Below are 13,102 nucleotides of genomic sequence, written 5' to 3' on the forward strand. Positions count from 1 at the left end.
CCTCCTACAAAGCAGAAGCCAACACTAAGATATGGTTGTAATTTTAATTAATGTTAATTGGAAATGCATACAAGATGCTTTGCATTCATAAGGCATAATCAAATAAAAATCAAATTAACATCCTGCCATGGTTTGGCATATTGTGTTGGAACATGATAAAAATACAGATTGAAAACTTTACATGGTTAAAAATATTTCAAAAATTAAACAATGTAATCCATGTTGGGTCTTTAAAACATTGAAAAATCTAGTTAGGTGCACCATCCATTTTTGGGTTGCTTTTAGTAATAATTCTTGATATCACTTCATATTAATGCAAACAATTAAAGACATCCCGTGTTTTCAGGTAAAACACTCCCATTAGTTTTCCTGATACAGGTGTATCACAGAGTTGTGTAAAAATTGTGATAATGTTATTTCTGGAGATGGCCTGACCCAGCTAATAAAATTTCGACTAAGGACCTCCTCCTCCAGCCAGTTTCTAGGGCCCTTGCGGTACAGTGATTGGCTATCTCAAGGACGCTAAGGCGTTACCATTGGTGGAAACGGACGTGTCACGCAAATAAAGCAAAGAAAGAGGGGATAGGTGGCTTGATGGTTAATTCTATAGCCTAAATAGCGGAATACTGTGGTAATTTTGGGTTGGATAAAACATAGGAACGCAAGTAAAAAAAATGGCGCCATTCTCCGGTTTTCAGGAAGGGAGATAAGGCGAGGCTCGGCGTAAAATTCACTTCGAGGGGTTCTGGCGGAGCGGAATACTAACTCAACGGGGCTCCCTTGAGCGCTTCCGCAGGTAATGTGCTGGCAAACCGGGGTTGCCCGCCCGTCTTGCTTTGTAATACCGACGGTTTCCAACCAGAGAAGCCTTATTATACGCAAGGGAAAGCACCAAGGACGCTCTCGTTGCTCCGAAGGAAAGTAGAAGTTTGCAGCACAAACAGCGAGACCAAAAGCTTAAGGCGGCTAGGACTCAATTGCCAAGCGAGCCTGTGTACAAGGTTGCAACTGGGAAACAAGTTCCACAAACACACGCAGGACCAGGCCAAACGGCATATTCTCCAAAAGAATTACCTTGTAACATGGTGTGTGTGTAAATTCCCAGGAGTTCAGAGTTTGGAAAAATTGGGCGTTTTGTAGTTCCCTTAGGGTGGGTTGGGGTGTGTTAGGAGTTAAGCCGGCCGGCCTGATCCAACGCGTGTTTCTCGAGTGCTTCGAATTGCCATTGTGTGGACGTGCTCATTTAGCCACAATCTTGGTTATCTTGGGTGAAGCAATCTTGGTTATCCTGGGTGAAGGAATCCTGGTTATCCTGGGTGTGAAGCTTACGTTTGCGTAAAGCAGGTCTAGAAATTGTTTTCTCTAATAAGGCTTATTAAAGGAGATCATTAGAAGATGCATTAAAAGAGCTATTAAATAGTTATTGAACGGGGATGCCCGGCTCTTGGTTGAGCTCGGCTTAGGAAAGAGGCGAGGTGAGGTTTCCTTATGGTGGCTCGCTTCAATTTTGGGGGTAAGTGGAGCCTTTTGCTTTCCCTGCCAAACTCTTTCCTTAACAGCGACCCAGGAAAGGAAGGTCGTCAGAAAATCCCGAAACATGGAGCCCTACCCGGTCTCAGCCAGTCCCTGTTGGCGGTTGTGAAGCTTGAAAGCTGGATTTTGAAGCTCGCTTTAAAGCAAACTCCCCTCCCCTCTTCCTGATTTTAAGGTGTTTCTGTAAGAGTCTCCTGCTTGAACAGGGGGTTGGACTAGATGACCTCCAAGATCCCTTCCAACTCAGATTCCCTTCTCCTACTTCACCCGAGGTGCGCCCTATGTAGCGGCCTAGAATTTGGCGAGGTGCGGCGATTTGCCCTAAATTCATATTTTTGGGGACAAATCTCTCCGAGTCTGATTAGAGTTGAAATTGCTTATCATTCATACCCGGTACAACAACAGTGCTGGCAGTGATTCATCCCAGCTCTTTAAAAAAAAAACAGTGTTGTCCGCTTGTTGCAGGTTTTGCTCATCTTTTTCAGAAGTCCCACTTTGGAGAGAAAAGCAAGTCGTTTTAAGATACTGAGAGCTGCATTCAGAGCAGTACAGCACAAAGCACGTGGTGGTCCTTGTGTTAAATTGAAATGAAGCATTTGTATGCAACATTCTTAAAGGGCCATCTAAGGTTTATAAAAATGCTTTACTGATTGAGGGTTGTTGTTTTTTTTTAAACTTTAGGTAGTTTTATATTTTGGGAAAAAAGTTCACCTTTTTTTGTATAAATATAAACGTTAGATCTATATGGAAAACATAAAAGATAAAAGTTAGATCTATGTGGAAAAAAATTGACATGGGCTGGAATAGGTGCTAGAAAAAATGAAAGGTCCTTAGAGTACAGGAGGAGTTTAACCCTTGCTTAGGATTTTGTGAGCTATATTAACTTTGCTGAACTTGCTGAACATGGGATTACCATGATTGGTTTTGTTTGGAAAAAGAATTTTGAATGATGAGATTAATGAGAAGCAAAATGGGGAAGACGCATTGTGCTGAACCACATTATTATTATAATAGACTTGGTGGCAGATTCATGCAACATCCAAAATTGAAAACAGACCAGTTGCATTTTTGGAGCAATGTGATATGTGAGCCAAACTATTAAGAATGATATAGGCATAACATATTCTTTTAGGATAAATAGTGTTATACAAAGTACAAGAGAAAGAAAATAGTAAGCAAAAGAAATTGGAGCCAAAAGATAAGATATCCTTTTTGTTTTTCACCAGTACTGTTCACTATAGTTTTTAATATTTTTCTGTCCTTGAAAATTATACATCTTCCCCCATTTCCCTATACTTCCAAGAATCCCACTGGCTGAAAATTAACATTTCCCACTTTTACCTCCATGTAGAGGTAACAAGTAGAAGCATGCTTTTATGTAAGGTATCCTACTTTTTTGACCAAAACGTTGTCATTCCAATTGTTGGCGTGCTCCTAATTTCTTTTAGATTACTTTGCATGCCTTAACATTTCTCAATTTATCCATTTTCAGTAAGCATTCAGCCAAGTGCAGCCATTCAAGAAAACACAAAAATATATAGCTTGTTTTGACTTTGTAGGATTAACAGCTATAGTTGCAGCATTCAGAAAGTACACAACCCAGTTGGACTACAATTCATCAATTACCTTTGAAGGCATCTACAGTCAATATGGTACGTGAACAATCTAACTTAGCTTTATTTCTATTTATTAAAGAGTATATTAACCAGAAATGCTGATTTTATAAAATACTAAGATTTTGTCTTTAGGTTTTAGGTGCAAATAAGGAGTCATAATTTCAAAGTGAATATTATGAAGGTGTCTTAGAGCATATTTGAAAGATACTCTGATTCTGGATACTGTAGGACTGTCATATATATTATTTGAAGTTGTGATAAAGTCTCTATTTTACTGATCCTCATTTAATGGACTCTAGATACAAAGGAAAATATATGTAATGTGATTTTACAAACATTTTAATATATGCAATTACATAAATGTGGGTTTAATGGTCATATGGCTTTTCAATTGGGACATAAACTACAGGTTTTACTGTAGTTCCATTTTAAATATAAGGCGGCTTCTTCCTAGAGTGGTAGATATGGAATTGAAGCTTAATAATGTGTTTCGAGCCAAACCTGTGGAAAATGTAATGACTCTTCTTAATAGGCCATTGTAAGTATTGTCTTGCTAAAATTAATGTATAAGAATATGTTGCAAAATTTATAGGCTTTTAGTTGAATGCTCCCTATAGTTAGAAAGAAAGAAAAAACCCTTCAATAACTTCAATATTCTTTCCTATCCTGTCATTTAAATATGGAGGATAAAATTATGGAGCAATTCTTTTTGTAGTAATTTGGGTTGTTATGGACTTAAAATTATGATAAAGTCCAATTTGATAAATATGATTAAGCTTCTTTTTTAAAAAGGGGTATATAGACAGTTATTCCTTATGGATGTTTTATTTTTGTTTTAATAATTGCACTCTTTGCCTATCTATTACATGGTTGATTTACTAAAATATTTATTTGGTTGTGATGTGTGATTACAGGACTTTCCTTTTATTGAAGTTCTTTTGCCTTAACATAAGAGTGTTTTAGTATAAAAATTGAGGCCATTGCTCATTGTTGGAGAACAAAAGCCCATTTTAAAAGTCAGTCAGTATTCATAATGTTGTCTAAGAATTTCCTGGGCCCAAATGAGCTCAATGGAAAATAAAAACAATAGGAGTTGTAGTTAGCTACTTTATTTGGAAGTGTGTAGAAAGCCAAAGGTTAGTTAAGCATATTCTATGAGGGGAAAATAGAAAGGTTGGCAGATAGACTTGTGGTAAATTAGTGATTTGTAACTGCTTATTTCTTTGTGTGAATAAAAAACTGCTCCCAAAGCATTCATTCTGAGAGCATGCCCATAAGTTTTCAATAAACATTTTCAATAAACATTTTCAATAAATGCCCTTTGTCTATAGAAAATTTATGAATGAAGGGGACTATATATGTCCCAGAATAATGTTTCAGGATCCAATCTGGGTTGATCACTGGGACCATAGGTTTTTGTCTAGAGAGCTAGAGAGAAGTTCCCTGAAGATGAGCCCAAAAGCTTGGAAGACAAAAATATTTGGTCCAAGTGACCGACCGAGATTGGATTTTGCATAGATGGGTTTATTTCTGGTCTGACCCATTTGTTAAGGTACAATTTGAAGTTCTAAGTGTCAGAATTAAAATTTGTAATTTCCCAATTGTCAATGAAGATTCTTGGTCATCCAGGTAGAGTTGTCTGGAAGTTAAGTCATGGCAACTGGTCATCTTGTTAATTCAAAACATTTTCTCTCTCTGATTAAATGCTCCCTTCCCTATAGATCCAGCAAAAAAGCATATTGGAAATACCAGCGATAGCAAACCTTTTTTGGCTCGCGTACCATAAGCAAGGGGAGCACATTGGGGTCGTGTGTGGGTGTGCTGCACCCATAATGCAATTCACGACTCCTCTAGCTCATATGCACGTATGACAGGCGCTCCCCACCATTTTTGGCATGCTTTTTTCGCCCTCCCCAGGCTCCAGAGGTTTTATAGGAGCTTGGGGAGGGGGAAAACAGCCTCCCCGCTTCCCTGGAGGCCCTCCAGAGGCTTCAGGAGCTTTCCTGAAACCTCCAGAGCGCAAAAAACCCGGCCCTATTTCCAGTTTGCTTGTAGAGCCGGTTTAAGCTCACCGAAGCCTTCAGAGATCTTCAGGAGGCTTCCCTGAAGGCTCCGGAGGACTAAAAACAGCCCTACGAGCAGACCGGAAGTGACGTCCGGATTGTCTGTTGGGTCATTTTTTGTCCTCCAGAGCCTTCAGGGAAGCCTCTGGAAGGTCCCTGAAGGCTCGAGGACTTAAACTGGCCCTAAGGGCAAACCGGAAGTCAGTTCCTGAACTTCCGGTTTTCCTGTAGGGCTATTTTTTTGCGCTTCGGAGGCTTCAGGGAAGCTTTTGAAGCCTCTGGAGGGCCTTCGAAGCAAGGGGGGGGCTGTTTTCGCCTTCCCCAGGCTCCTATAAAGCCTCTGGAGCCTGAAGAGGGCAAAAAATGGCTTTAAAAAAGGCTGAACTCAGCTGGCCAGCACACACATGCGCTCTGGCCAGCTGATAGGGCAACGTCTCGCGTGCCCTGACAAATGGCTCCGCGTGCCACCTGTGGCACGCATGTCATAGGTTCACCATCCCGGCCATACACCATCTGCCAGGGACTTATATCTGGTAGGACCTAAGTGGCAAGCCTTCTCTGCCATGGTGTCCACCTTATGGAACATTCTCCCTCTTTTCTCCATTCCTCTTGATGTTCCAGAAATCCTTTATGATCTGGGTATGTTACCAGGGTTCCACTGTTGAGGTGGATATACAATACTCATTCTTCCCCCCCTCCCAATTATTTTAAAATGTTGATTAGCTTCCGATTTTTTAATGTTGACTCTTTATATTTTGAAAGGCTTGTTTTGTTATAGGTATTGTTTTTATTTAATAATTGTATGCTACACAGAGTCACTTGTTGTGAGATAGGGAGCTATATAAATTGGATGGATTGGATGGATGGATGGATGGATGGATGGATGGATGGATGGATGGATGGAGTTCTAGAATAGCATACTTCTAACTCTTTCCCTTTGACTCCTCTTAGGACAGCAAAAGAATGCAAGACATAGAAAAAGCCCTCAACAAGGCTAAAAACAACCTTGAACAGTTAAAGGTTTTAGAGGAGGTAGGTGGGCTAACTAAACTTTGCATGAGTTCTTATTATCTCCCAACAACTCATACTTTGGGAATTGAAAATTTTCTTTTTAAAAAAGAATTGAAAATACTGTTTCAACATTTGTTGGTAACTAAAAAAGTGATAATACTAGATATTAGGTCAGCTCCAGAGAATTAATAGCCTGTTACTGTATAGTATCTAATAATGAGATTGGAATCAGATATTAGACAGACCTTTTGACCAGGCAGAAGATATCATTGCGATCTTTTGGGGTCAGATGATCAATCTTTGTAAAAACTATCAATAATAACAATGAAAGATTTCAATTCTCCAGACAACTTCTGAGAATCTAACTTTTCCAGGATCAAATTTTGTCCTCTCTTAACAAGAGCATTTTCTAGAAGTTCTTAATGAAATGTCTCAATGATTCCATTCAAAGTTACCTGAATGACAATACTCAAAGACTACTTGTTAATAATTTCATCTCATCTTTGAAGAAAATAGCAGGTGCTAGAGGGATTTTTCCTGGACCATGTATTCTTCAAACTTTTTATTAGTGACTTGATTGAGAGAGTTGAGGGGATATTTGTCAAGTTGGGGGAAACAGTTAATACTGTAGAGTATAGAGGGAAAATTCCAAAAGATTTCAACAGGTTTGAGCAATGGACTGAAATGAATAGGCTGGAATTTAACATAAAGTTCTGTATTTGAGAAGAAAAAAAAGAAATACAAGCACAGAATGGAGTGTCTTGCAGGTGCTGAAAATGCAAATAATATTCTCAGTTGTGTTAATAGAATAATGAAGTCCTGATCACAGGGAATAACTGTTGTACTTTGTTCTGCTCTAGTTATGTCCCTCCTGGAATACTGTGTCCAATTTTGGCACAGTTAGAAAAATAATGACAGCTTGGAGAAGGAGCTATCAGGATAATGTTGGGTCTGGAACTAAGTCCTACAAGGAATTGTTAAAGGATCTGAATATGTTTAGCATGCATGGAAGAGTGATGTAGGAATAATCTTCAAATGTCACGTAAAATTTCTATATTCTATGCCTCAGGGATAGAACTAGAATTGGTAGGATAAAATTTAGAAATAATTATGTTCAAGGTAAAGGAGTTTAGGAGCAATCGGCCAGTAAGGACAGATTGCCGCATAAGATTCAGTACTTTTGGCTGGAGATCTTCAAACAAGAAGGAGCATCTATCAGAGATGATAGTGAATCACTGGAGCAGTGATTGCATTACATGACTTTTGCTTGTGTGTAAAATTTGACCATCTGAAACCAATTGGACCCTTACGAATTTTATCTAGTTAAACTTTACAAACATAATGCTTTTTTCTAATAGCAAAGTGGTGTTTTCACACTCTTCTAGAGAAGAAAATGGATGAAAATGATTTTCTTAAGAAGTAAATATTGTGCAAGCAAGCTACAAGAAGTATATAACGCTTGCTGTGACTCATTTTTCTACAATTTGGATGATAGCTAGAACTTAATGTATTTAATGTATTGTTATCTTTGTTGGCCTTAGACAAAAACAAGGGGCTAAAGGTTTCTGTTTGTATTAAATAACTACTCCTCTTTGTGATGGAACCCTTTAAATGAAATGTTCTTTTTGTTGTTATCTTTCCTGAGCTTCCTGAATACAGAACATGAAATTTACCGGTAGTGCTTTCCTAAATCAGAATGTTTCACACATACAAATATGAATAAAACTATGAGCTGATAATGGCTTTCTGCATTTAAAATAAGTACTGCTGTAATATTTTACATTACTGAAAGTGCATTGGAAGAAGTGCCTTATTTGTGCGTCTACATATACAAGCTTATATTTCTTTAAATCCCCACACTGAGCATTTCAACTAGGATAATCACAAGTGGTGACTAGATTTCAATGGCATTCCTATTGATGTTGACCATTGGATATTTTCCAAATTATTTTTAATTCTATTTAGCTATGTCTTCATTTTATTTGGAATATTTAATTACCATAACTGTTAAAACTGCATTGAATAAATAATATCAAATAAAATTCTTATTAAAACCTGTTTTCTAAAGCATTTGGAAGAAAAGAATGGAAATATTAATTTTGAATTGCTTTTGTTATTCTAGTCAAGTAGTGCTTATGTTGCTTTTTAATTCTGTCAACAATGTGTGCAAGTGTGGATATATTTTTATTATTATTATTTTTAAATGAATAAGCTACTTCAACAGTTGATCACCGAAACAAAACAGGAAGAAAGCAAGATTGCGGATGTTATCACTGCCAAGTTTGCAGATTGTATGGCTTCTCTGAACTCAAGGTAACATGATTAAAATTATAATACTGGTTTTGTCTGAATTCTACAGTACATATTTATGTATAAATTAACTTGTAAGATAAATTGTGGAAAAGGACAATTTATTCAAATTATTTACTCTTTGGGTTTGTTCTGGCAAAGAGAAACAAATATTTCAAAATAACTACCTTCCATTTTTCCTTTTCTATAGTTACTTCCTTTATTTGTTGCACCTTGATTTGTTGTTATAATTCTTATTCTAATACTGTGATTTGTTAGCTTGGAGTAATTGTTATGCTTTCACCTAATTTAAAAGTGACTTTACTTTTAAATTTTTTATCAAAACGTTAGTTTTTGAAGCATTCTTTCAAATGTTAAGGTACTTTATTCCAGAGTCAGATTTCTTTCTTTCAGATAAATGTGAGTTTATGATGATAAACAGATTCATGATATAATTATTTTGTGACTAGTAATTTATAACTTTGTTTTTAAATGGGATAATGTGTGCTTTTCTATGCTATATAGTTACCTATTGAGATGCTAAAATTATGTGGTACTTTTGTAGGATAGGAACCATTTTTTCTAATGTATTTGTTTCTAATCAGAAAAAGGAAGATTGAGGCAGAGTTGGTCATGAACACCAGTTACTATGTAACTGATATACATAGCATTCAGGTTGCTCTTATACAGAAAAGAAGCAATTTGATTGACGCGGTAAAGAAAGCAAAGGAGCTGAAAACAACTAATTCATTAGAATCCTGCCACAGCTTGAATCAGGTAAGCTAAACTATGGCATTTCTTTGCTTTCTGGTTGGGGTTTTCATTAATGTAATCAGAAATGCATTTTAAGTGTTTTGGTAAAGGTAATTTCAACAGTAAAATAAACTATAACATATAACCAAACAATACAATTAAAATAAACATCAGAACTAGTTTTATTGATCTTATTGTTTTAGAATTGTAACTTGGGGGGTAAAATACAAATGATTCTAAATTTAGTTAATTAAAGTTGGTCATAAAAATAAATTCATATATATGTTCTGTATTAGTACACTAATCAACTAATTCCAGTAACAAAAATGAATTTATTTGTTTTTAAGTTTATAAAACTATTTTAGCTTAGGCACCATTTTGACCTTTAATGCCCCATTACGTATATTCTTTGTGTGTTTGTGTTTATGTACAAATAATTATCAGGGTAAAACAAATATAAGACAAAATATGAATTGTGGCACTCCTATTCTAAATCATGTACTGTCTACATAACTGCTTGATATAGTGTATTGAAAATTAAATAAGGACTCATTATTCTTTAAGGCTCTTTGCAACTTAAACGTATCAGTTGAAGAAGAAGTCTTAAAACTAGATAATCTGAAAAAAAGAACCCTTCCGAGGTATGTTTTTGGAAAACTAGGAGTTTTAGCACATTAATGTTTGTGCATAAGCAGTGTTAAAATAAATTGTAATTGCTAGTATGACTACATCAAACTAATTTATTGAAAATAAGCTCAAATGATTTTAGATGTGCAGTCTTCTGAATAAACCAAAATTGCACACTAAGAATGGTAAAGATTCTACATTTAAAATAAAGCCTATCATATCAACAAAGCCAAGTTAAAAACATTGAAATAATATGATATTTCAAAAACTTGATTGACACTGTAGTCTTAACTATTATTTAACAACAGATGATTTAATTATTAGGTTTGCATGATAACTCTAATTCATGATTCACTAACTGAATTCAAGATTCTCTAACTGATCATGTGCCATTAAGTCATTTTCATCTTCAAATGACCCTATAGACAGATTTTCTCCATGATGACTATTACTATTCCTCCTCACTCTGAGTTCATCCACCTTGCCAGTAATCAATCTCTTCTTCCCTTCCATCTTCCTCAGCCTTAGACATTTTTTTTAGAGAGCTAGGTCTGCATATAATGTATCTAAAGTACAGAATAATTTGAGGTTGGTTATTTGTGCCTTGAGTGGAAATTCTGGATTAATTTGTTCAATAATCCATCAATTTGTTTTCTTGGCTGTCCATGGTATTTTCAGGAGTCTTCCAACACCAAAGGTTAAATGCATCAAATATTTTTTTCTGCCTTGCTTCTTAAATCCAATTTTTATTTCCATAGAGCAGTGTTTTTCAACCACTGTGCCGCGGCACACTAGTGTGCCGTGACATAGTGTAAGGTGTGCCGTGGGAGAATTACTTTATATATAGTCAATATAGGCACAGAGTTAAATTTTTTTAACATTTTCTAATGGTGGTGTGCCTCGTGATTTTTTTCATGAAAAAAGTGTGCCTTTGCACAAAAAAGGTTGAAAAACACTGCCATAGAGTACCTGGGTTGCATGATTCTGATCTTTATAGATATAGATATATCATGCAATTTAATATTTTTTTTTCCAAAGTCTCATGTCTGCTGTATTGAGTGCTAATCTGCAGTGTATTTTTGACTGCTTGCTTCTTTACTATTGATGGTTGATCCTAAAAGGTGGAATACCAGTTCAGTATCTTCATTGCCAATTCTAAGACTGTTGTTCTACCTGTTGTCATTAGTTTTGTGGCCTTTATATTTAATATTAGTTCCATTTTTAAACTGTGTTTTTTGACTTTTAGAGCAAAGTCAAAATGTGTTACTAGCACAGTACATGTTATTGATGGGTTTTTGTCTCCAGTTTTAAAACCGCTTCTCCTTAATATATCTCCTCATTCCACTAATCAAAAACTATTCGGTTGTGTATCAGTTTGGAGTCATCAATTAAGTACTAAAAACTCAATTATATGCTTAAAAATGTGTCCAGAATATATATTTGTAATATGGATAATATATTCCTAATACAGGTTCTGCATGGACGATGAGATAATCCATGTATTGGCAAACATAGGTAAATTTGCCTATGATGCCACAAACGTGTAAGTATTTTGCACTTTATTTCAAACACAGTGGTTTTTGTTCAGCCACCTTAGAATCCTTCAGTTTATATACCACACAAAGCTTCATACATGGGTATAAAGAACAAGTAATACCAAGAAAAGGAATAAACTGGAAAAAAACATCTATATAGGCATGGCTGAATTTAAAAAATAAAAGCTAACTAGGGTTAGTTTTGGGTTTGAAGAACATAGGAAAATTCCAAGGCTTTAGGTATTAAAGTTGTATAAATAAATAAATTGGTAAAAAAAAAACTTGAAAGAAAGGAATGGAAACTGCCCCTATTTGATGAAAAACAAAAAACATTGAAATTCAACTTGAGGAAAATTTTATCTGTAATTTGAAAATAGCCAATAAGATTTCTAATTATTTTGGAGGCAGTAATTACAAGTTACATTTGTACTTTCGATCATGCTGTCAATGAACTTTATTTAGAAATGTTTCTATTATTAAATACTGTGTAGAAGCATCTGGAATTAAATGAACAGTTTGGTTGACAGATACAGGCAAGTGAAGTTTTCTGTTAAGATCAGTATATGTATCTAACTTGCTGATTTTCAGTAGTATTTGGTATAATTCCTATGGGTAGCAATTATGTGATCTTTGATATTTACAGGACCAGAAACTGAAAGATCCAGTCTGTGGCTCCTTAAAATCTTGGTTGTATTATACTCAACAAAATATCTCCGCATTGTAATTTTTAGTTGAATAAGAAATAAAAATTATTAAATATGTGCGAATCTGTTACGTTTTAAATAAAATAAAATAAAATAGAATAATGATTATTATACAGTTAGGGAGTGAAGCTTCCATCAAGCATCTGTGATCAAATTCAGTCCTCAATCCCTGCAGTGTTATATGCCTCTATTCAATAAAGTGGGCTTAGTATGAGAAGCCAAGATTTGTTTTTATGAGCAATTAAAAATGTCCTAGTCATGTAGAGTGAAAAATCTATAAATTATGATTTACAATTTACAGTGCCTAGGATGCAAATTTAAATAAGAAATCACATTATGGTTTTATATAATATATAAATTAAGCCTTATACATTAGTTTTGTACACATTCTTGTCCATGGGGGCAGCTGTGATAAAATTAGAATTTTTTAAAACTGCAGAATCTGAAATTGTTGCAACCACAGCAGTGGTGGGTTGCAGGCGGTACACCCCGGTATAGGCGTACCAGAGCCTGCCCGGAGCACCAGATACCGTTCCAGTACGGTGCTCCAGAGGGCCGCCCGCTTGCCCGATCTACTTACTGGTCTTTTAAGTCTTCGGCGTTTACGCACACAGCGTGTACAGCGCCTGCGTGACACTCCACTGAGCAGCTGGAGGCTCGCAGAGGCGGTAAGACGCATGCGCGCATCCACACAGGGCCTGTTCCAACCGTACCGGTTGGAACAGGATTCGGAACCCACCACTGAACCATAGACGTATTATAGAATACTGTATTAAAATAAGTTCAGTCCATGAAAGCTGTCTATAATGTGTCAAGGTATATGATACGATACACCAATTTAAGTTTTTTTTCTCTGACTCTGTGGTTATGTCAGAGAAGTAGGGAACTTAAGGAGCAAAAGGCACATTTACATAACACTGAAACTTACGCTAACACATAGCTGAAACTGAAAGTTAAAGATCTGGCCATAA

General features: G+C 36.0%; 1 protein-coding gene across 1 annotated transcript in view; it reads left to right on the top strand.

Annotated features, from left to right (window-relative positions):
- The first annotated feature begins 551 nt into the window (after nucleotides 1-551).
- RNF17 (ring finger protein 17) overlaps nucleotides 552-13,102 on the top strand; it is a 51,921-nt gene continuing 39,370 nt past the window's right edge. The window contains exons 1-7 of the mRNA XM_032219160.1: nucleotides 552-796; nucleotides 3,093-3,185; nucleotides 6,164-6,244; nucleotides 8,436-8,536; nucleotides 9,118-9,289; nucleotides 9,830-9,906; nucleotides 11,364-11,435. Coding sequence (XP_032075051.1) covers nucleotides 3,183-3,185; nucleotides 6,164-6,244; nucleotides 8,436-8,536; nucleotides 9,118-9,289; nucleotides 9,830-9,906; nucleotides 11,364-11,435 — 506 coding nt within the window. The 5' untranslated portion in view covers nucleotides 552-796; nucleotides 3,093-3,182. The remainder of the gene's footprint in view (nucleotides 797-3,092; nucleotides 3,186-6,163; nucleotides 6,245-8,435; nucleotides 8,537-9,117; nucleotides 9,290-9,829; nucleotides 9,907-11,363; nucleotides 11,436-13,102) is intronic.

This window comes from Thamnophis elegans, chromosome 6 (genome assembly GCF_009769535.1).
Source record: "Thamnophis elegans isolate rThaEle1 chromosome 6, rThaEle1.pri, whole genome shotgun sequence".
NCBI classification, from domain to species: Eukaryota; Metazoa; Chordata; class Lepidosauria; order Squamata; family Colubridae; genus Thamnophis; species Thamnophis elegans.